The sequence below is a fragment of the Ascidia mentula genome, chromosome 7, assembly GCF_947561715.1.
Source record: "Ascidia mentula chromosome 7, kaAscMent1.1, whole genome shotgun sequence".
Lineage (NCBI taxonomy): Eukaryota > Metazoa > Chordata > Ascidiacea > Phlebobranchia > Ascidiidae > Ascidia > Ascidia mentula.
In genome coordinates, this window is record NC_138572.1 from 10,001,087 (window position 1) to 10,024,967 (window position 23,881).

The 23,881-nt window shown below is 39.1% G+C and overlaps 3 protein-coding genes and 1 non-coding gene across 4 annotated transcripts; all 4 read right to left on the minus strand.

The window, feature by feature from the left end:
* Positions 1–561: 561 nt before the first annotated feature.
* LOC145909112 (sodium-dependent proline transporter-like) lies at positions 562–9,942 on the minus strand. The gene is made up of 17 exons (XM_082996419.1): positions 9,867–9,942; positions 6,334–6,490; positions 5,645–5,776; positions 5,358–5,515; positions 5,043–5,072; positions 4,592–4,642; positions 4,267–4,325; positions 3,847–3,985; positions 3,444–3,578; positions 2,976–3,079; positions 2,789–2,913; positions 2,273–2,385; positions 1,856–1,987; positions 1,584–1,683; positions 1,398–1,513; positions 1,149–1,325; positions 562–986 (listed from the first exon to the last, which is right to left on the minus strand). The coding sequence occupies exons 1-17, from the start codon at positions 9,876–9,878 to the stop codon at positions 840–842; spliced, it is 1,887 nt and encodes a 628-aa protein (XP_082852545.1). The 5' UTR covers positions 9,879–9,942; the 3' UTR covers positions 562–839.
* Positions 9,943–10,619: 677 nt separating this feature from the next.
* On the minus strand, positions 10,620–14,875 carry LOC145909529 (toll-like receptor 7). Its single transcript, XM_082996917.1, has 2 exons — positions 12,366–14,875; positions 10,620–10,836 (listed from the first exon to the last, which is right to left on the minus strand). Exons 1-2 carry the CDS (start codon positions 14,855–14,857, stop codon positions 10,620–10,622), a joined length of 2,709 nt encoding a protein of 902 aa, XP_082853043.1. The 5' UTR covers positions 14,858–14,875.
* A 3,755-nt stretch (positions 14,876–18,630) lies between these two features.
* Positions 18,631–23,186, minus strand: LOC145909530 (toll-like receptor 7). The gene is made up of 2 exons (XM_082996918.1): positions 20,215–23,186; positions 18,631–19,293 (listed from the first exon to the last, which is right to left on the minus strand). Exons 1-2 carry the CDS (start codon positions 23,184–23,186, stop codon positions 18,843–18,845), a joined length of 3,423 nt encoding a protein of 1,140 aa, XP_082853044.1. The 3' UTR covers positions 18,631–18,842.
* On the minus strand, positions 19,556–19,629 carry Trnat-ggu (transfer RNA threonine (anticodon GGU)). Its single transcript has one exon. It is a non-coding gene; the product is annotated as a tRNA-Thr (tRNA).
* Positions 23,187–23,881: the final 695 nt, after the last annotated feature.

Genomic DNA, 23,881 nt, shown 5'->3' on the forward strand with positions numbered 1-23,881 from the left:
CGACTCGATAACCTCTATGTTGGTTTTATCGGTGTCTTAATATTTTTATGTTGCGTAATATAGGCGCGTGCAAAAAAGTGATGCATTGCTTGCTTGCATGCGGATAGGTAAAGTTTCCAAACAGCTAGAGTGGTCCGGTGGTTTAGAAAAATCTAATAAATGAAACACATTGGTCAAAACGAATTATTGATAACATTATGGGAAAATGTATTTTCTGGGTTAAAATCTATTGACTTTTGTGTGAGACAAATATATTTCGCTAAAAGCATCTTCAGTGTTTGTAAAAAACAACGTAATAGGAGTAAAAACACACCTACTAAAAGCTCATCTCTTTCTTAAGGACACTCTGCCTGCAACACAACCCTTCTCCCAAGTAACTACCAGGACACGTATAGCAATAGATAAGAACACGCGGATAAAATATAAGATCACTAAATAGCTAAATAAACCCAATTTGAAAGGTTTAATAACGCGGTGAATGATATCCGATGTTAGAGGAAAGTAATACCTACTGCTGAACTATTTGTGATACAATGAATTTTTGTAAACAAAGACTCTTACTTCATGCTAAGCATTTCGTATATTCAACGCATTTTTCACAATACAACAATTGTTAGCCACACATTTCAATATAAGTATTAACATTCTTACTAAAGTAGGTGATAAAAATTCACCGAATATTTTTCCACATTTCAGCATAGAAATTGGACTAAAGTAAGTTTAGTGTGATTCTGTTATTCCAGTGTTACAATAAAAGAGAGATTAATCATGTTCTAATCAAGTGTTAAGGTTTAAGTTTCCACACATACTCGATGAATGGCATTTTCATGTGTACAAATTTAAAGGGAATTAGGAAATGGATCCGGCAAACCATCATCGACATGAGGTTGAGAAAATGTCTTCATTGATTTGGAAACCGGACCAAGCATTGGATCGTAGGCAATTGAACGATCCTGTGGTCCCCATTTAGCGTTTGGTTTGATCAGCTTCAATAAGAAAATACTTTAGTTTGTGTAGAATTAAAGCTGTATAAAAAAATGACATACATCGCTGCCCCAATCATTACACTTACATCCAGTTTATTTCTAATTTTAAACCGTATAAGATATAGCATATACACTTCACAACGCCGATGGTTACATTCCTACCGCTTTAATATCCTCTCCCTTGTATGCAGCCCACGCAATTCTACCAATCATGTAAAGAGGAACCACCACCACTACAGTTGCACTCATGCATAAACCAAGGTCGTCTGCCCATTTCGGATAAGGTTTACCGTCCAACGTTATAGGAGAGTAGTTTATGGCCGAATAGATCGTCACAAACTGCACAATAATAGTCACGCTCGAATAATACTGTTACACAAAAAATTTTGCACAATTTGTTTGGACACGTACAAGCAGCATAGCAGGTGTGATAAACATCCAGTTGATCTTAAAATACCAGTTGGGTTCGAAGCCAATCATCAACTTGATGTCACTGACGAGCCTCCATTTGTATGTGAACCACATTCCTGCAAAGCGGATTGTTTTACATTTTGTGGAAACATACTATACGTATGTGTTTGAAAATAAGCATCTCACCATAGCCGTGATTAACCACCACACAGAGAATGATGGACACGAGCAACAGGCCGTAGTACGCCGAGTACCAATTGTACAAGTTGAACCAATAAAATCCACCCTGGTAAGCAAGCACTAGATATTAGGATTGCGTCATTAAAAAATCACGTGACGTATTGACCAGGTCTACTCAAACTATGCAAAAATAGAGTCGCCTAGAAACGTCTTTTGTAAGATTAAGTCGCAAAACAAAAAAATTGAGAAGCTCTTTACAGAAAACTGATGGAACTTGCCTCTGTGACGATGATCAAACCCATCAGGAAACAAAAACTGCAGAAAACACCAGTAAAGATTTCCTTGTGGTTGCGAAGATATTTTGGAAATTCGTCGCTTAGACCTGTGATGATTGTCTCCACCATCGCAAACTAGTTGGGCAACAAAATAATAATTTTCAGTTGATTTTGTTAAAATGAACCATGGATAATGCTTTCACGTACAGTGCCTAAGTAAGTTACACTAAGGATAGTAGATACCTTTGTACGACGCACACAACGCCATCAGTTTATCTTATTTAAAAGTCGGTAGAAAAAGAGGCAAATATTTAACACTAGAATAATTACGTAGAGTGTGCTATAATACAGAGCAGCCCTGCTCGGACAATTTCTCTAAAATAACCACAGTAAGCGACATATTTTTATTGTTGCAATTACCTGACTGTCTAAGCCAAGCGTGACCAACATGAAGAAGAACAGAATTGACCACAGTTGTGGCGCAGGAAGCAAGGATACAGCTTCTGGATAAACCACAAAAGCCAATCCTGGACCTAAGAATGCATGTTAGGATTTCGAGTAAATTTTATTTGTAAACGTGTAAACACTGAAAAGTTTACTTTGCTAATGTATATATTTATGTGTAAATCGCTTGAAACGTCGACTAACATCGATTCAGGCCAGTCAGTGTATTTTTATTCTCAAAGCCTTGCACATGTCACGTGATTTATCGTTTATATCGCAGGGCATTTGTATTTACCAATTTCTTCTATATCTATTTTATCGCTGATAAAATTTGCTGTATTGTATTTCAAGCCATTTTTCAGTTTGTACTTAAAAATCAACTGGATTTGACCCAAAGACATGGAAACTTACCGGCCACTTGGCTATAAGCCAGCAGGGCCTGCAATTTAAAACTCATTGCACAAGCGTTGAGAAGGCATCAGTCATGCATACCTGAGGTGGCGACATCCTTTACGTCTAAGTCAAGTTTGAAAGCCATGTGCCCAATCACAGAAAAAATGACAAATCCAGCAAAAATGCTCGTTGCGCAGTTGCCAATAGCAACAATTAACGTATCTCTGTTAAAACCAAATCAGAAAATTAACAAAGATAATAGGACAACATAATGGTGTTATTTTACCTGTAGATGTTGTTGTCGAACTTATTGTAGGAAGCAAAAGTCAATAGACCACCGAAGGATATTCCGAGAGAATAAAAGATCTGAGTTGCTGCCGCCGACCATACCTGTATCAGATTGGCAACACAGTGGTTACGTTTATGTAGAATTTCAAAACTGCTACGAAGAAATTTTTAATGAACCACAGAGCAATTTGAACAAATTGTACTGAATTTTAAATTGCTTAAAATATTTTTTTCAAAATCTTCTTTAGCCGTTTCTTGGTTCATTTCACCATTTTGACCATTCACTTGATAAAATAGGGCCCTTCAGTGCCTAAAAAGGGCCCTTACGTTTATCCGAGACCAAAAATGGTCACCAACGAGATTTAGGTGGGCCACAAGCCGTTATCGAAATATATTGGGGCCACAAATCAAAAGCTTAGCAACCACTGCCTTCATGAGAAGCTATATCGTTATGCAAAAACTTTACATTGGAGTCTAGAAGTCTGTCCCACTGCGGTCGAACGTAAAAGATGATTCCATCTGCAGCGCCATCTAGGAGACTGCCTCTTATGAGCAGAACGACGAGGATGATGTAGGGGAAGGTAGCGGTGAAGTAAACGACCTAAAATTTGTGTATTATTTTCGGATTTTGTTGCAAGAAGCTTCTGCTGTAGAGACGTTAAAATGAGACCTTATCTAGTTACACACATGGAGTATATACTGTGAATACTTTCGACAGCAAAGTAAAGAAGAATTTAACCAACACCACCCTAAAGAATACAACTCATTTTTACCACACTTGGCATCTGTAATTTATTTCCATTAAAAAAAGGGTCAATGTACATCGCACTAAAAGCTTGCCAAGAACTGAATATAAATGTATGTTATACCTTTCCTGACGACTTGACGCCTTTGAGCAAGCAGAAAAACACAACCAGCCAAGAGAGAAGCAAGCACAAGCACAAATCCCACAACACTGCTCCAGGATCATCAATACCAGTGCTCCGATTAATGCGAAGAACACGGTTTCTGAATAATTGCATAGTTTTACGACTATATGTGCAAAAAAGTCATTTGGAGAGCCGCAGACAGGGTGTGTTTACGACTATATATATAGTAGAATGTGACCCTCGGTTAAGCATTGTTTCATATAGCTGCTGACATTAATCCAAAACAATTCGCTTTGTAGAATTAAGTTTACGACAAAAACGTTTTAAATTTCGGGTAGTAAGGTTCACAGGCTTCAAAGCCAAATTTCAGGTAGTTTTGTTTTATCGCAAGGAAGATATACTGATTTAACCGTTGCTCACTTCCAATATTCTTCGCTCGGGCTGATTCGTTTCACGGCTGCTGTGGTTGCATTCATCATCTACAAAGTGAATTTTAATTAAAAAAATTATTTTTATCGTTTATTCAAAAAAAAATAACATTACGCGGGATAACATTTACACGACATTTAAGGCAAAATATTTTTTCAGGGTTAAAATCTATTGGCTTTCGTTTGAGACAAACACATTATGCTATAAAGCATCTTCAGTGTCTTATTCAAATACATTTAGAATCAATTCAAAGGTAACATTTACACGATACATTTTAATCATTTTGTTTTTAAATTCCAAGTTAAATGAAACTTACGCTAGTTGTGGTCGTTCCTAGTTCTGGCGAGGTTGTGGTTGCTGCCTCTGTCTGCAAACATATTGGTTGGAATATATTTAGCCTATGTTGTTACAATGTCTTCGGCCACACTACAAATAAACAACGTGACATATTACATTAAGTTATATTTAATTGTCATGGGGGTGAAACTGGTGACCTTCTGGGCCAAAAATGGGCTTTTACGCACTATTTTTCATTATACAGTTTATTTGTAGCACTATTGTTTGGTCTGCGTTTTGCATTGTATTTTGATAAATTTAGTAAAAAAACATTAAGTTATTCAAAGACAGTCGCTGTGCCTCAAATAAATTGTAATGAAAAATATATGGATTCTATCATTATTTGCAAAGTTTCCTCTTAAAATCCATTTATGTAAATATAGCCGGCATCCCTAAACAAGTTTGTCACCCTGACTTAAAACAAATCCTACCGTCATAGTCAAGTTCGCTGTCGTGACATTCTGCAAAAGAAAATAATAATACATTTCACGGCAAGGCCTTGTGTAATAATATTCCAACTTTAAGATGTAGAGGTCTTTAAACATTTGGCTACATATAAAACCTTGAACATAGCTTCAAATATGTAAAAACTACAGTGCAAGGATCCGACTGTGTCTATTCTTTATTGTTAAGCGCATATACTATGGATAGTCATGAAACTTGTGTTTAACCAACCGCAAGGGAGCGCTGTGGAGCTTTCTAATCTTAGGACCCCCTGAAAAGGACAGCGATCGGTTTAAACTTACATTTCCACACTCAGCTATTTCATTCCACCACTGGTCGCATAAGGTCCACGGAAGAACCGAAGTGAACGAGGCAAACATGTAGAAGAAGGCATACGCAATGATGACGTTGTAGTAGATGACAACGAAGAAGGAAACCAGCATCATTCCAAATCCGATACCTGGAAGGTAAAAGTGTGCAAGACATTTACAAAAACTGCTATTAGCATTATTATTACACTGTTAAATGAGTATTTTTACTTGCGCATTATAGTGGTAAGCTGCATCCACAGTTATCATATCATACTAACCTTTGAAAAGGGGGCTGGCCCTCCAAGCTGTCACAGTCCCATAGCCTGAAAACTGGCCCAGTGCCAGCTCAATCATAAACAGGGGAATCCCGCAGAATGTCAGCATGATGAGATATGGAATAAGAAACGCCCCTGAAAAATGAAAATATTGTACATGACCTGGTAAATATATTGAAATATTAACTTTTCTGTTTTCAGACCTTCCAAGTATGAAACTCATATTGAGGTCTATAACAAGGTATATCGGAGCTGCACCGCAACCCCAAACAAAACGATTAAAATATACTGTTGTTGACGTCACCATATCCCAATTTGTTACAAATTAAATTTAAATTACAGAGGCGCCCTATTAACGCCCCTTCGTCACCGTCGGGCACAAATTTTAAACAACTATTTTTTTCGTTCTGTTTTAGCAGAAATCGGTGCAGTTTTGCACGCTTGAAAGCACAATGGTATTTTTCGACAGCACGCCCACTACACAAATGCACGAGCGAGCTTGTTGACGCATTCCTTACTCGACGTCTTCCATTCTATTGTTAGCTCGCTTTGGGAGCAATTGTTGGCACCCTTCTTTGAACTTATTTTATCGAGTGTTTGAATGTGAACTAATAGGCCACGATTACGCATTGATGTAAAATGCAATAATAGATCAATATCCTACAGCAAAACTTCAAATAAAATGGTTTTACCTCCACCGTTGGAATATGCCAAATAAGGAAATCTCCACACATTGCCGAGGCCAACACAGTATCCGATGCAAGAGAGAAGGAATTCAGCTTTGCTTCCCCATTGGCCTCTCCTTTCCCTGTCGTCCTCTACCTGTTGGTCGATGTCGAGCTTTTGTTCCTGAAATTGAGTAGGAATTAGGTTTGTGCAATGAATTAAAGCAAAAATTATCAAGACGTTCACCTATTTTCCCACTGTAACAACCGAAAATTAAGCTATGCACAAGAATGATTTAAAAAACGGAATTAAAATTCGAAAAGCTTTCTCTGGAAGATTTTCTCAGTCCGTTTTCGTTTTAGATTTGTGAGCGACCCAAATATTTTATACCCGTTCTTGAAAATTGTTTTAAGTCAAAATCAGGGAGCAAAATAAAATTGCCACGCATAAGTGTAGAGGGTTTAAATTTAAGTAAAGATTTCCTTGTGATTGCGGAGTTTTTTTGGAAATTCGTGTAAAGGTAAATTTCTCTCGAAGAAAGTTGAAAGGACAAGACAGAGAGTAAATGCGGGACCGCAACTTTTATGGCGAACCCGAAGCAGGGCCAGACTCACAAGTCTGTTTTGGCGAGAGAATTTTAAAATAGGTCAATGGTTTCGGTGGTTGGGCGGGAAGAGGGACACAACTTCCCCATAACGCGAAGGAATGTTTTTAAAGGTCGTTGAACAGCAAAGCGCCACTGATGATGATAGATAGAGAGAGGTTAGTATGCAAAACTTGTTAGAGGCGTTCGCGCTTCGTTGCTAAATCAGTGGTTGGCGTGGTTATACGCTTGAAGGAAAAGGCTTCACGTTTGACTGCATGCTATTTTTGAACGCTAGGTAATACCAAACGCATCGGGAAGAGTACAATGAAGTAGCTGTACAGGAAAAAAGTTGTGTTTATTGCTTTTCTTTAGTTACTTTATTATTGTTTTCATTAGTCTTAATTTTTCCTATATTTTCCTTTCTATTTATTGCATTGGTTTAATTGTTTCCGATTTTACGTTTGATGTTTTTCGAAATTCGACAAAAGCATTTACCTTCTGATAAAACTTTTGATTACCAATCTGCTTATTTTCCGAAAAAATAAGATTTTTGTCGTACAACATTCACATGCAATCTTTACTGCTTGAAGTAAAACAAGTATTAACTGATATCCATTTCAACTATGGCATACCAACTTTTGACCTCTGTTTAACCCAACGACATTTCGTGCTAAGACATCCGCACGAACGAATCTTCGTATCATTATGCGGTAAGTTGAACCGGGCTACGCATAAACCTTGACATCTCGTATTACCGTTTCGGCCCTGGGTCTCACCCTGTTGCCACGGAAACGGGCGTACGTTATTTGCTGCGGATGTCTCGGCTTACGACAAAAGAGAGGAGTTGTTAGTTTCTTTTTTAGAAACAGCTTTGCAGCTCTTTCATTGGTTCGGTACCATGGAGTAAAAGGTTGTCGGGTTCCTAAGCTATCATGCAGCATACACGACTTTGCGTTCAAACTTTCGGGTTTGTATGGGTTTTATATTATAATTCAAATTTTTTAAAACAATATATGTTTATTCCTTTTCATTGAGGTCAATTTTTTGGTAAAGCTTTTTGAAACAAAATATCAGATGCATGCTACTTTTTCCAGAAAACAAATTGACCTGAAAAGGTTTTAGTCTGTTGCGCCAAAGTTATAATAAATGCAGGAATCAAGCAATCCTGCTGGTAACACATCGTGCATCAACTAGAAATTTCAGGAAATGTGCATCATCATTGTGTGGCACGAATGGAAAACACACAGGATCACGATCAGTAAACACAAGAGACGAGCTCTCCTCAAATCAAACGGAGCGGGCCAAGTTTCGTGGTATTCGACTCTTGAGTTCGCTCCTTTGCACGAAGCTCGTTGAAAACCAAACATTTCTTTTCATTACACATGTCTGTGGGAACGGAGCGCGTAGGGTGATTTGTTGACGGCTCAAGCATTGTATGGTTTACCGCAGGTTTCGCTACTGATATTGTACGCCCCCTTCTATCGCCAATAGTGCAGGTAAAATGTCATAACAATATATATATTGCGTATGAAGGGAGAGATATGAGCTGTGGTTACCAACGTTCTTAAATTTTGATGCACTTATTCCATACAAAAAAACTTCATTATGACGCAAAACACAAAGAACGTGAAAAAAGAATTTGTCAACGTAATTTTTTCCCAAAGCTCGGAAATATATTCAGAATAAGATTGCGTGTATGAACAACGCACCAGTGCATCGCGACGCACTATTTGTGAAGAACTTTTGTAGGGATTTAATTTATTTTGCTGTACGTATTGCCATGCCCTGTGGTTAAAAATGTTGAAACAAGTTCAATAAAAATAAAATAAAAAGCGATTAAACTACGTTTGAGACTCCCAAAATATCAATATACCACAGCGTCAAACAACTGTTTACGTGCAGCGAGTTGAAAATTGTTTACAGAAGGATAATTGTTAAGCTGCATTGTACGGCCAACCGTTTACTGACGTCATGGAAGCAGTGGTGCAGAACGGTCATCAAGGGTTTTGCCCATTAAATCACTTTGACGAAAACAGCTCCGTTTGAAATGGAACTTTTTTGAGTGAATCACACTTCAATTTGTTTGTGCCGTGCCTGGTCACCGTACTCATTTGACATGTTTGTGCAAAGTTTCTTTGTGTAACGTTTAACTTCGCTCGGTTGCTGTGACATAATTTTTTTGAGGTAAAACACAGTCTTGCAATCACCTAGGCCTGAATCTTCGTACTTTAGCAGCTTTGCCACAAGTTCGTAAAAGCTGCATAGTTAATATATGAATGCATTTCGTTATTGCGGATAAAATTATTTTGTTGACTTTAAAGTTCAGTCCACAGAATACTCCGGGAATGTATCGGAGAAAAACCGAGTGGGCGCCTTTTCTTTTTTTACCACACCGGGATTTGAACCCTGGATATCCTGGCCACGAATCCCGACCAGGTTTTCTTCTTGGTATATGGGTCGGGCGCTTGACCAATGCTGCCAATCACCCGCCTGGCGCTTTTGCTTTGATGGGTTTTGCTTTGGGCATTAGCACAGACGTCCACCTAACTTTCGATGCGGCTGGATGCAACCTAACTCCTTCCAGAGCAATTGTCTGCGGTCTTACGGCATTTACGATTGCACGTGGGGTCCTGACTTGATACCCAGCATAGTTTAATCGTACTCTATGCCATTTCGTGTTTGTTATGCATTTTATACATGTAGGCGTCTAATGCGCAAGTTACAATGCAGTGATTTTGTTACAATTTTTTGTGTTACGAACCACGTGGTGTTTGGAAATAAGAAATTAACTATAAGACAGGTAAAATAACAGGGTTGCAACATGTACAAATCAACAGCCTTGCGGCCTGGCATTGAACCACATTTTTATAATGAAAGTTATATTTGCTATTTAAACACATCTCTTGGAAGATATCTACGAAGCAATGTCAACGAAAAAGATCAATGTTACAAAGGTAGAAAAAAATTGCTTACCTTTGCAGTCATTGTTGTTTCTTTTTGTCTCTAAAACTAAAAAGACACGGGTACAGAAACTTGTACCCACTTTATACGTTTCCGAATCACTAAACGGTAAAAATGCCTTTTTCTTCTCCAACTCAAACCCCAGTCTTCGGGGGTAAGCTGGAGCATCACGGAATGTCGAAGCTTGCGCCAATACCCGTCTGCCTCGTCGTCTCGCGTGCCCTTTTATCAACTACCTCCCACCATGGTCAATGTACTTTCTAAGGCACCATAATAGTTATTTTTTAATCAATGCCTGAAAATCTACACTGTTAAGGCAGCAATATAAAGACTTCAATCAACACTTTTATTCGCAGTGATCTACATCATTGTTAATCATTGTGTGACACAACAAAGTGAATTGTTTACATACTGATTAGTTTGAAACTCTGTTGACACAGAAAGAGGGTTATAGCGCTTGTAATGACAAGTTCAACGACAAATCGTATCAAATAGTTGTTTTCACACTCCACGCAACGTGATCAATCAAGAGAATATCGAAATCTGACCTTTTTGCCAGAAGAGCCTTACATTACCAAGTAGTATGCCTGGCAGCATCAGCAACAAACTGACCTTAGGAATTGTGGCCAATCAGAATCCGATATTTAATAAGTAAAGATACGGGTCTGTATATAACAACGAGCTGACAAATAGACTGTATCAGAAAATCAACACAATCTCAACTATACACAAATTTAAAACCACAACTCAGCATAATATTTCATTTCACTGCACAAGCGAAGTGCGAAGAAATTCAAACAAAGTTTCGTCGTTTTCATTTTCTTCATCAAACTGGACGAAACTGTAAGGGTGCGTCAATTTTTTTCTCTCTAAGAAGTTTGGTAGCTGGATACGAGGGGATCCATGTTGTACGTATCTGACAATCACCATCTTGCTTTTTCCTTCAGCGAATTCAATTTCTTCCAAAGCTTTTAGAGCAAATCTAAAAAAAATCATGATGGTCTTTATATTAACAAGGCAAACATAATCAAAATTTCCATAGTGGGTTGAATCTGTTATTTAGTTTGTTGATGACGTTGCCATAGGCATATTGCTGACCCTAAACAGCTCTTTTGGCAAAATACATTTCATTGTGATCGACGAATCGGTTATATTCAACCGACCATCCTCAGAATACTGCGTGCGGATGCATCTTTACTGTAAATGTGCGAAAGCTTCTTCTTGAAGACTGTTGTATTCTTGAGTCACAAACAGTTCAAGTGTGTTGATACAAAACGGTGCGCTGGTTTTATAGCCAAAGCAAACACGCAAATAACGCCAGGAACGCAATTATTAGATACTGAGGTGCGCAGTAAATCCACAGGCGTAAGTCGCATTGCCAGACACGCTAATTACACGGCGAATCTAAAGCCCCTTTTTGTTAGGTCAACTTTAGGCCACAAAATGATATAATTACACAACACCCAGGTTTTCGAGCGGCCATCCGATACGCTGCATTATCTTATCTCGTATTGCATACAAGGATCGGCGTATAGAAGACGATCTAAGACAGTGTTTCCCAACCGGTGGTACGCGTAGCACTAGTAGAACGCGACGGCATTCTGGGTGGTACGCGAGCACCATTCTGTAATTTACGGATATACTTCGAATTGGGAAAACCGTAAGTGAACCCAAAATGTTTGTTTCTTCATCCTCTAGGTTACTTTGTAACACTCAACTAGGTGGTACGCTTCGAAATTGTTTTACCTCCAAGTGGTACGCAACCGCAAAAAGTTTGGGAATCACTGATGTAAGAGGTGTAGCATACCTTATCGAGACTGCGAAGGTATACATTTGGCGAGGCTAGCTCTATAGGAAATAGACTAAAGAAACATTAGTGTGGTGCAGCAACTTTGAGAGGACTGGAAAGCACTCTCGCAACTTGTAACGACTGCGGACCAAAAGGTGTTGTTGGGTGCAAAACCGACAGTCTCAAACAGATACTTAATGAGTTTTACATAAATCTGAAGCAATTCGCGCCGACATTGTTCACTGTATCAGCACTAGTTTACGTCCATGCAGGCAACTGCTGTGCACTGAATTAGTTATGAACAGAACGCTATATAATGCGTCGTTCAAAAACTCAGATTATTCCAATACGATTCCGGTTATGTATAGTTTGCACGCATTTTTCGTATATTTTAAAACTTTTTGCGCATTTAGTGGTTGTATTTTTCGCGCTTTACATTGTGAGTGGTGATGCACCTGCATGGAGTATCCTGGGAAATCTAAGTTAAATATCCACCGAAACGTCGATTAAAATAAACAGTTTTTTGCCAAATGACCTTTTCAATTTATAAACTACGTTATCCACGATACTGTGTCTCCAATAATAAAAAAAATCCTTGTTTAGGATTATATTGGTATCCTATATGCTCCGTATAGCTGTTATCCCAAAAATACAACTCAATATCTAAATCAGAATTCCTAATTTACAGCAATGCAACATTTCATGAAATATAAATAACTTACTGACAAGTGTTGCTGTTCACGAAATTCTTTGAAAGCAAGAGGATTGTTTTTCTACACTTCTCTATGCTTTCTGTAATTTGGCGTGCTTGTCCAGCGCCACAGTAGACATCGCACCCGGTGATAACGAAGCTGAATCGCGGATACGTTTTTTGCATAGCGGGAAGTAACCTATTGTCGACCCAGTCTCCCACTTCATCGTTTAAAGTATCGTAGAATAAGAAAACATCGGCAAAGTAGTCAGAATTATGTATATGTGGCTGATGCCGTTCTCTCGAAATCCAATTGGCGCGCAATTGCTTGTGAACGGCACGAAAAACTGCGCCTTTGAACCACTTGCTGTGGACAAACGTGGCTGCAAATAGAAACACGACAATAGCTGAAGTAAACCCAATGCAAAAATATACGGCCATGCGTAAGTCACAAGCTGTCAGGTAAGTTTTCCTCAGTACCGAGTGCCCAGCATAAGCCAAAGGAGCATGACAAGCAACGCAACCTCCATAGAATTTGTCGAAGATCGCAGAACAATCAGGAAACATCCCTGGGACATTTGCTCCAGTGCTTTGTGGTGAAACATACCAAGTGTAAAAAGTAAACCACTTGCCACAGGAGCAATCCAAATTGTTCCAACGTATATCCAAGTATTTTAACGAAGACAACACTGCCATGCTTAAAACATCGCTACCCAAAGAAACTATGGCATTATGGCTCAGGTCCAAATGCCACAACAACGGCGACGAAGAAAAATATCCCGGTATTATATAACTAATTTGGTTTTTAGATGCAGAGAAGTACTGTAATTTAGGAAAATATGACAACATGTTGTCGTTAAGCGCATCAATGACATTATCATCTAAAATCAGTTTTACAAGATCTGCAAAATTGCGAAGAACTAACGTTGGAGTTGCAAGCAACTTGTTATGACTCAAGTCCAGGAACTGAAGCTTTGTAGCCCCCAAAAAGAAGTCATCGGGAATCCTTGAAATCCGGCATGATTGCAGGGTGAGTCTGTTTAACCCCGAAAACATGCGCAAACTTTTGTTGGCAACCGCCCCGAGTGTTTGTATACTGTTTTGCGATAAATCTAAATCTGAGATTTGAGCTCCGGTCCAATGCAAAACTTCACTTGTGAAAAAGATCGTTTCAAACACGTATCCACCGGGTCCTTGAATCTGCAAGGTGAAGGGTAGTTTCTTCTGTAAGCAAAATAAAGAATCCAGGTGCATGTACGGGGTGGCTACAGCGTTGAACATCTCTAGAACTTGCAAACTCTTCAAGCCAGAAAATGCGTTCCGGCTGATTGAAAGTAATGGGTTTCCGCTTAGTATCAGGTATTTAAGATGCGGCGTAGCTTTAAAATCTTTGCCACTGATATGATGCAGTTTATTATGGGACAAATCCAATATTGTAACGTTGGGAAGAATGGAATCGAAATGGAAAGATAGATTTGATATTTTGTTGGATGAGTAATCCATTACAACCTGTTCACTGGAGCGTGACTCGTATTCTTTTTGAACTTCCAAGACTCGCTTAGTTTTAGTTAAGTGGAATCTTCTTTTCTGAGACTGCGGCTTTATAAAGTTTTGGGATCCCAACTTGTTGTGGTAAATGAGGATATCAGTCAAATTGGCAAACCCATGCCAGACATCCGCGGAAATAGTTTCTACTCCACTGTAACCGACACAAATTTTCCAAAACCGTGGGAGAGAATGCAACGATTTAAAAGAAGATGCGTTCAACGAACTATATAACGTCAACGACGGATCGTAACGGGGAAAATAAACCTCCTTGGAAGGACCAAGGAACAGACTCTCCAACGATTGAAGGACTTTATAGGTCTCTCCCAGTTGTAGATGTTTGAGTGTGTTTTGTTGAGATGGCGCACAGCTTGAACTATACGATAGATCCAACCATCTTAAATTGTGCAATGATGCCAAGAAACGCGGCTCTTCGATGTGTTTAAACAGACAATTAAAACTAAGATCCAGTTTCATTAACTTGGTGTTATGTATGAACTGGTCTCGAGGAATGTATTGAAGATTATTTTCGCTAAGCAACAAGACAGTTAACTCAGTAAGTTTGTGAAACACTTTGTTTTCCATTACAAGTGGGTTATGCTGATACACAATGGTTTCTAATGTCAATTCTTTTAAACCCTGAGAATCGTGAAAGTCGCTATTTTTTAAGTACCCTATTGGATTTGTGTTCAGATTGAGAAAGAGGAGGTTGTTTGAGAAAAGATTTTTTGGAACTTGTCTGAAAACATTGAAGGACAGATCCAAATTTTCCAAACTTTTTGGCAAATTTTTAAGTGAGAAGTTTCCCTTTGGGCAAAATTCCTTAAAGGCACCGTAAATAAAACAATTGGCTTTTCCTCTAAACACAGTCAAGTTGGGAAATCTGTTTTCCATATCATCCGGAGCTCTTTTCAATCCAGTCACTGAAATGTCCAGAATTCGAAGCGAGGATGGCAGTTTGTGAGGAAACTTCTCCATAAAGTTGAATTGTAAATCAAGCCATACAATACCTGGTGAATCTCCAAGTTCGACGGACAAACTGCTTTGGCATACAGGCATAGGTGGAATGTCGGTTCTGTAAGTTGCTATTTCCCTGGTTATGCAATTCTTTTCCAACCAAACAACTTTAAGCTTCTTCAAATGCGCAAAATCTTTTTCTCTGATATTTCTTATCGTGTTGCTTCCCAAATTAAGAACCTCAACTCCAGAGTCAAGAACTTTAGGCACTTCTTTCAATCCTCTAGCGCTGCAATCAATATAAACAAAGCTACCTCGAGGAAGTTTTTGAGCATACCTAGATTTTGACTCCGTTCTAAAATACAGTGACAGGAAGCTTTCATTGATCAATTTTCTTTCGTCGCAAGGATTTGAAACGTCTTTTGCCAGAGCTTCCGATGAACAAAGCAACATCATAACATAAAATCCCAACATATTTTGTCCCACCCTTTTGGTCATGCTTAAAGCAGAGATTCAAATGTAAACACTTCTCCTAAATTTCGAAAAAAGGAAGAATACAGTAAAAAGTTAAATAATCTCTGTCCCATACCTCGAACCATATTAAAACTGTTACAAGTATACAATTAACTAACGGATATGTAAACAACATAACTTTTTACACTTGCACGTCAGTCCATACTTCCATACTTACAAACCTAACCAACATCATCACTTAAATCGTAAAATGCTTTCCACCTTTACTCGCACAATGTTTTTTTCAAATGATTGAAAGGCAGGCGAGCACGTACAATATATTTTTGTCTATTTCAACTGCACTGTGGGAGTTCGTGATCGTAAAATGCAAATATTATCATTACAATATGCAAATCAACAAGAATTATTTCATCGGTAATGCCATTGTTATCAAAGGTGTCCGTTCAATGACACAGGCCACAAAAACGTACATACACTTTCTTATCCAATACATTTATGTTGCACATGTATGTTCATGCAAAGCACATGGCAACCCTGTTAGTATTCCTATCATATTTATCTGGTAAAACCACTTCTAATTTTTAGAATGCCACTGTTTCAGGGTAAGGACAGCTTTGTTTCCTGTTAATGTATATAATGAAGCAACAAGCCTTTGATTTACATCGTAAAATACACCAACTAAAATAAACAATGCCTAACCGAGGGCTAGATCCCTCTACAGCTATTTCCTGTTAAAGTCTTTCCTGTTAATGTTTTGCCAGTTGGCTCTTATTTTTCGTTACATATTGGCTATGGTGTAGAGTCTGTGCCTTTATTGCATTCTCCAACAACTATTCATCTCAACTGTGTACTGTAACATATATTCAAAATTACTTGGCAACAGCCAATAAAAGTAACAAACAAATGGATCTTTAATTCTCATTATTATTAGAGCCTGGTTTAATTCAAAAATTTCTTACGTAGCTCAATTCCTGACAGATCGGTAAATATCGCCTCGACGCCCTTCCGCTAACTCAGCATCAAGGAAAATGCAAATAAACAGTTTCACAGTCAGGTCGCAAACCCCGATCCACACATTCATAACTGTTCAATTAATTATGTATTTTAAATTTGAATTGATAACCAAAAATAACATCTATTTGGTCTGTTTGCACCTGACTGTTAACACACCCACTGATTTCTCTGTGTGACATCGGCTTTTATGTGGATCAGGTTTTCGACCTGACTGTGCTATGGTGTTGGTATTTTTCCAGCATCAGAACCTCTGTAGATTCTTGCGGCCATTATAGTCTACTGGCACTCACGTATTTACGGTTATGATGCGTATATTCGTCACTGTCTTTGTTAGTTTCATTGTCTCGGCCGGATGGCGGGCATTCTTCGTTACCTTTAGTCTTTTGTGTTTGGTTGTGCTGCTTATGCTGTCTGCCTAATTTGCTGTTTTACTTTGTATTACATGCTATTGTGGGGCGCCAACGAGGGTCGATTTATAACTTTGCGACTGAAGCCCCAAAGGCCATAAGTTTTGCCAAGACTTAAAACCTATGCTTTTTCTGCTGCCAAACCCATAGTCCAGACAACTGCAGCAACTTTAAAGAAAAGTAAGACGAAACAAGGGAGTTTGTGCAAAACAAATGGCTGCTGTGCTATCCATGCCTGGGGTCGCAACACAGTGGGAGGCGACTGGAATATTCAGCGCAGTATGGCAATGACGGATGCTCTATAGCACGAACTATGGGGTGTTACGTCATCAGTCCAAGTAGGTGGCAAAGGAAGTAAACCCAAACTATTTGAACAACTAAATGTTACACAGCGCATATGCGTAAAATGTATGTACACCTCAGGTCCCGTGTTGTGGGCCTTGCATACCATTTGATATTGTACCCGTGTTTGTTGCTAATGCTGCCAGGCATATTACTCAATAATTTAAAGCTCCTCTGGCAAGAAAACCACTTGTTTGGGCGACGTTTCGGTCGTTATACAACAGACCTTCATCAGGACAAGTAAAGTGAAACGCAAATACGGCGATAAATTAGTAACGCATAAAAAAGGCGAAAAAGAGCGAAATAAACTAAAAAAGCGGGAAAGGGAGCACAAAAAATTAAAAATGCGCGCCAACAAGGAAACGAGATACCGGGGTCTAAGCACAGTGCCCTGAGGTACGCAGGACCATCACGTTCAATCAGAGGGAGTGTCACATGAATTTGCGCTAAATGATAAAAGGGAAACCTTTTCATCTACCCGTTTATCGTCATTTGATAAACGGTCTGCGCGGCACGCCCCCTGATGGAACCTGATTGTCCTGCGTACCTCCTTTTTGCCTTTTTCATGCGTTACTATTTATCGCCGTGTTGGCGTTCTTTGCTTGTCCTATGATGAAGATATGTTGCATAACGACCGAAACGTCGTCTAAAGAAGTAGTTTTTTTGCCAGAGGAGCTTTAAATTAAAAAAATGTGCCCGTTTGTTACAGAAATGGGCAGGGAATGTGAAATGAAAAAACCCATGATCTACTCCAATCGGAAGATAATCGGAGGTTATGTGACCGGAAGCTAGACTAGCAACACCTGAAGATGGTGTACGTTTCAAGATGAGCACCATGACGACAACTCAGCCGGTTGAGGTCGATTGACATATTGTGACGTCATGGAGCGGTGGAAACACTCCACACAGCGTGTGAGGGTCACGTGACCTGTATTGCGTCATGACTGCGATTATCGTTAAACTATTGTTTGCTACGACTATGTTTTATTATTTTATTGTGACATAGTACTGCGACATACCTATGTAAGCCTTATGTTCTAAGGACCAAGAAAGCTGTACGTAATAGCGTAGTCACCCAAATGTGAATGTGTCAAACGTGTCCTTTTAGCATATCTTGCCCTCGCATGTAATATGTATGCAAGTAGCATGTTTATTTAAAGCGGAGGAACTTTTTGCTATGTACAAACTAACAATCTACCACGATAATGTGTACCTGTTTTTTGCAATGTATGTTAATATGTGTACAATTTTCAGTAACAAACTTGTTATTTGCTTAGAAAGCGTAAACCCATCTTTTTTTACAAATGCCATTTGCCGATTACACTTGCCAAGCTTCTAATGACATATTACCCACAAATTAAAAACCAATATCAGCATAGCAAAGCAACGCTCTTTATTCGGTGAGCGTGATGCAAATTCGTAACACAAAACGAAACGAGAGAACGGAAAGAGGAAGGCAAAATATCCGTTGCGTTAGACTCACGCGAATAGGTGCCGCCACATGGTTTTATTTTCCGTTTGGTAAATATCTCCTTATTCCGATTATTGTATGTGGAGTCTGTGCTTTGATGCATTTGTAACATGTATTCATGCGAAATCACTAGGCAACAGCCAGCAAAAGTAACAAACATATAAGTGTCATTATTGGAGCCTGTTTAAATAAAAATTCGTTAAACTATACAATTTTTAATAGATCGATAAACATTGCACATTTTAAGCTGGCAGTACAACTGTCTGGTCTATTAAGCGTTAAAACAATCAGCAAAATCTCAATACTCTTTCGGCGAAAAGTTGAAAATTTTCAAGAAAGTCTCTGAAACCTCGTTGACAACCATGTCTCCCTGGCTGGTAGCGACGACGTCATGCGGTCGCCACAGCTTGTGGTCACGCTTGGTTAACAAAGCCCCACGAAACTCACAGTCGGCGTTGAACTGCAACACGCGGTGATTCCCCACATCCGATACAAATATGTTGTCATCGCAGTCGCACGTGACTCCCGCTGGGTATTTGAACTCGTAACCGCAGCCGCTCAAGGGCCGAATGAGACGGATTGGGGACCCGTAGGGGTCGAACACCACCACCTGGTTGCTAAGGTGATTCGGTATGATCACGTGACCCTTGCTGTTGCAGCATAACCGCAAGAGGTCAGTCTTGATTCCAGGATCGAAACTTTCCAGCAAACGACCTTCTACAGAGCAAGTCGATATGCGCATTTTCCGCCTGCGTGGAGTTTGTAATTACGACCAAATTTATCACAATTTCAAACAACAAAAATGTTTAGTGTTGTATGTCTGGCTTTTTGAGCCTGATGCGATCCACAAAATCCACTCCGCCATATTTGCGTCGAAACATTTTCACGTGGAGACGTCATGCATGACACCCCTTATACATAAACAGTCAATTGCTTGCATAAGTGTAGCTTATGCACTTAAGCTGGATCAGCCGCTTTTCCCGACAAGTCGGAGCGAGATCTGAAAAATCAAGCTCCCGGTGAGGTTTGAACTCACGACCCTGGGCTAACCAGGCCCAACGCTCTACCAACTGAGCTACAGGAGCTCAGTAGCTTCACGGGGTATATTGTGGCCAAGGTACACTGGTGCGCAAGCGCACAACTTGTCAGGCGACCATCACAAGCTTAGAGGATCTCCACCACCGTAATCAGATAACGCAGAAATAATACCATGCTTACGCATACCTCTAAATGCGTTCCCGCCTTGCTATGCGTAAGCATGGCATTACTTCTGCCTTCGGTTAAATATAGTTTGCATGTATTTCACGTATTTTTTTAAAACTTTTGCGCATTTAGTGGTTATATTTTTTGCGCTTTACATTGTCAGTGTTGATGCAGCTGCATGCAGTATCCTGGGAAATCTAGGTTGAATATCCACCGAAACGTCGATTAAAATGAACAGTTTTTTTTTGCCAGAAGAGTTTTTCAAGTTAAGTTATTACATAACACGTTATCCACGATACTGTTTCTTTAATATTTAAAAAATCTCATTTGCCATGGTTTAAGATCAACATTTATATTGGTATCCAATATGCTCCGTATAACTGTTATATCAGCACTACAACTCAATATCTAAATCAGAATTCCTAATATACAGCAATGTAACAGTCCATGAAATATAAATAACTTACTGGCAAGTGTTGCTGTTCACGAAGTTCTTTGAAAGCAAGATGATTGTTTTTCTACACTTCTCTATGCTTTCTGTAATTTGGCGTGCTTGTCCAGCGCCACAGTAGACATCGCACCCGGTGATAACGAAGTTGAATCGCGGATACGTTTTTTGCATAACGGGAAGTAACCTATTGTCGACCCAGTCTCCCACTTCATCGTTTGAAGTATCATAGAATAAAAAAACATCGGCAAAGTAGTCAGAATTATGTATATGTGGCTGATGCCGTTCTCTCGAAATCCAATTGGCGCGCAATTGCTTGTGAACGGCACGAAAAACTGCGCCTTTGAACCACTTGCTGTGGACAAACGTGGCTGCAAATAGAAACACGACAATAGCTGAAGTAAACCCAATGCAAAAATATACGGCCATGCGTAAGTCACAAGCTGTCAGGTACGTTTTCCTCAGTACCGAGTGTCCAGCATAAGCCAAAGGAGCATGACAAGCAACGCAACCTCCATAGAATTTGTCGAAGATCGCAGAACAATCAGGAAACATCCCTGGGACATTTGCTCCAGTGCTTTGTGGTGAAACATACCAAGTGTAAAAAGTAAACCACTTGCCACAGGAGCAATCCAAATTGTTCCAACGTATATCCAAGTATTTTAACGAAGACAACACTGCCATGCTTAAAACATCGCTACCCAAAGAAACTATGGCATTATGGCTCAGGTCCAAATGCCACAACAACGGCGACGAAGAAAAATATCCCGGTATTATATAACTAATTTGGTTTTTAGATGCAGAGAAGTACTGTAATTTAGGAAAATATGACAACATGTTGTCGTTAAGCGCATCAATGACATTATCATCTAAAATCAGTTTTACAAGATCTGCAAAATTGCGAAGAACTAACGTTGGAGTTGCAAGCAACTTGTTATGACTCAAGTCCAGGAACTGAAGCTTTGTAGCCCCCAAAAAGAAGTCATTGGGAATCCTTGAAATCCGGCATGATTGCAGGGTGAGTCTGTTTAACCCCGAAAACATGCGCAAACTTTTGTTGGCAACCGCCCCGAGTGTTTGTATACTGTTTTGCGATAAATCTAAATCTGAGATTTGAGCTCCAGTCCAATTCAAAACTTCGCTTGTGTAAAATATCGTTTCAAACACGTATCCATCGGGTCCTTGAATCTGCAAGGTGAAGGGTAGTTTCTTCTGTAAGCAAAATAAAGAATCCAGGTGCATGTACGGGGTGGCTACAGCGTTGAACATCTCTAGAACTTGCAAACTCTTCAAGCCAGAAAATGCGTACCGACTGATTGTAAGTAACGGGTTTCCGCTTAGTATCAGGTATTTAATATGCGGCGTAGCATTAAAATCTTTGCCACTGATATGATGCAGTTGATTATGGGACAAATCCAATATTGTAACGTTGGGAAGAATGGAATCGAAATGGAAAGATAGATTTGATATTTTGTTGGATGAGTAATCCATTACAACCTTCTCACTGGAGCGTGACTCGTAATCTGTTTGAATTTCCATGACACGCTTAGTTTTAGTCAAGTGGAATCTTCTTTTTTGAGACTGCGGCTTTATAAAGTTTTGGGATCCCAACTTGTTGTGGTAAATGAGGATATCAGTCAAATTGGCAAACCCATGCCAGACATCCGCGGAAATAGTTTCTACTCCACTGTAACCGACACAAATTTTCCAAAACCGTGGGAGAGAATGCAACGATTTAAAAGAAGATGCGTTCAACGAACTATATAACGTCAACGACGGATCGTAACGGGGAAAATAAACCTCCTTGGAAGGACCAAGGAACAGACTCTCCAACGATTGAAGGACTTTATAGGTCTCTCCCAGTTGTAGATGTTTGAGTGTGTTTTGTTGGGATGTCGCACAGCTTGAACTATACGATAGATCCAACCATCTTAAATTGTGCAATGATGCCAAGAAACGCGGCTCTTCGAGGTGTTTAAACAGACAATTAAAACTAAGATCCAGTTTCATTAACTTGGTGTTATGAATAAACTGGTCTCGAGGAATGTATTGAAGATTATTTTCGCTAAGCAACAAGACAATTAACTCAGTAAGTTTGTGAAACACTTTGTTTTCCATTGCAAGTGGGTCATCCTGGCACACAATGGTATTTAATGTCAATTCTTTTAAACCCTGAGAATCGTGAAAGTCGCTATTTTTTAAGTACCCTATTGGATTTGTGTTCAGATTGAGAAAGAGGAGGTTGTTTGAGAAAAGATATTTTGGAACTTGTCTGAAAACATTGAAGGACAGATCCAAATTTTCCAAACTTTTTGGCGAGAAGTTTCCCAGTGAGAAGTTTCCCTTTGGGCAAAATTCCTTAAAGGCACCGTAAATAAAACAATTGGCTTTTCCTCTAAACACAGTCAAGTTGGGAAATCTGTTTTCCATATCATCCGGAGCTCTTTTCAATCCAGTCACTGAAATGTCCAGAATTCGAAGCGAGGATGGCAGTTTGTGAGGAAACTTCTCCATAAAGTTGAATTGTAAATCAAGCCATACAATACCTGGTGAATCTCCAAGTTCGACGGACAAACTGCTTTGGCATACAGGCATAGGTGGAATGTCGGTTCTGTAAGTTGCCATTTCCCTAGTTATGCAATTCTTTTCCAACCAAACAACTTTAAGCTTCTTCAAATGCGCAAAATCTTTTTCTCTGATATTTCTTATCGTGTTGCTTCCCAAATTAAGAACCTCAACTCCAGAGTCAAGAACTTTAGGCACTTCTTTCAATCCTCTAGCGCTGCAATCAATATAAACAAAGCTACCTCGAGGAAGTTTTTGAGCATACCTAGATTTTGACTCCTTTCTAAAATACAGTGACAGGAAGCTTTCATTGATCAATTTTCTTTCGTCGCAAGGATTTGAAACGTCTTTTGCCAGAACTTCCGATGAACAAAGCAACATCATAACATAAAATCCCAACATATTTTGTCCCACACTTTTGGTCATGCTTAAAGCAGAGATTCAAATGTAAACACTTCTCCTAAATTTCGAAAAAAGGAAGAATACAGTAAAAAGTTAAATAATCTCTGTCCCATACCTCGAACCATATTAAAACTGTTACAAGTATACAATTAACTAACGGATATGTAAACAACATAACTTTTTACACTTGCACGTCAGTCCATACTTCCATACTTACAAACCTAACCAACATCATCGCTTAAATCGTAAATTGCTTTCCACCTTTACTCGCACAGTGTTTTTTTCAAATAACTGAAAGGCAGGCGAGCACGTACAATATATTGTTGTCTATTTCAACTGCACTGTGGGAGTTCGTGATCGTAAAATGCAAATATTATCATTACAATATGCAAATCAACAAGAATTATTTCATCGGTAATGCCATTGTTATCAAAGGTGTCCGTTCAATGACACAGGCCACAAAAACGTACATACACTTTCTTATCCAATACATTTATATTTCACATGTATGTTCATGCAAAGCACATGGCAACCCTGTTAGTATTACTATCATATTTATCTGGTAAAACCATTTCTAATTTTTAGAATGCCACTGTTTCAGGATATGGATAGCTTTGTTTCCTGTTAATGTATATAATGAAGCAACAAGCCTTTGATTTACATCGTAAAATACACCAACTAAAATAAACAATGCCTAACCGAGGGCTAGATCCCTCTAC

Excerpts from the sequence above, each read along its gene's own strand:
- LOC145909112 (XM_082996419.1), bottom strand. Across the intron at positions 4,643-5,042 it reads CAGCGAACTTGACTATGACG|ACAGAGGCAGCAACCACAAC; the intron begins GTAGGATTTGTT and ends ATATGTTTGCAG. Across the intron at positions 4,326-4,591 it reads TAGGAACGACCACAACTAGC|ATGATGAATGCAACCACAGC; the intron begins GTAAGTTTCATT and ends TTCACTTTGTAG.
- LOC145909529 (XM_082996917.1), bottom strand. The coding sequence starts at position 14,857 with ATGGAGAAGTTTCCTCACAAACTGCCATCCTCGCTTCGAATTCTGGAC. Across the intron at positions 10,837-12,365 it reads GTGAACAGCAACACTTGTCA|ATTTGCTCTAAAAGCTTTGG; the intron begins GTAAGTTATTTA and ends GATTTTTTTTAG.
- LOC145909530 (XM_082996918.1), bottom strand. The coding sequence starts at position 23,186 with ATGACCAAAAGTGTGGGACAAAATATGTTGGGATTTTATGTTATGATG. Across the intron at positions 19,294-20,214 it reads GTGAACAGCAACACTTGCCA|GCGGAAAATGCGCATATCGA; the intron begins GTAAGTTATTTA and ends AACTCCACGCAG.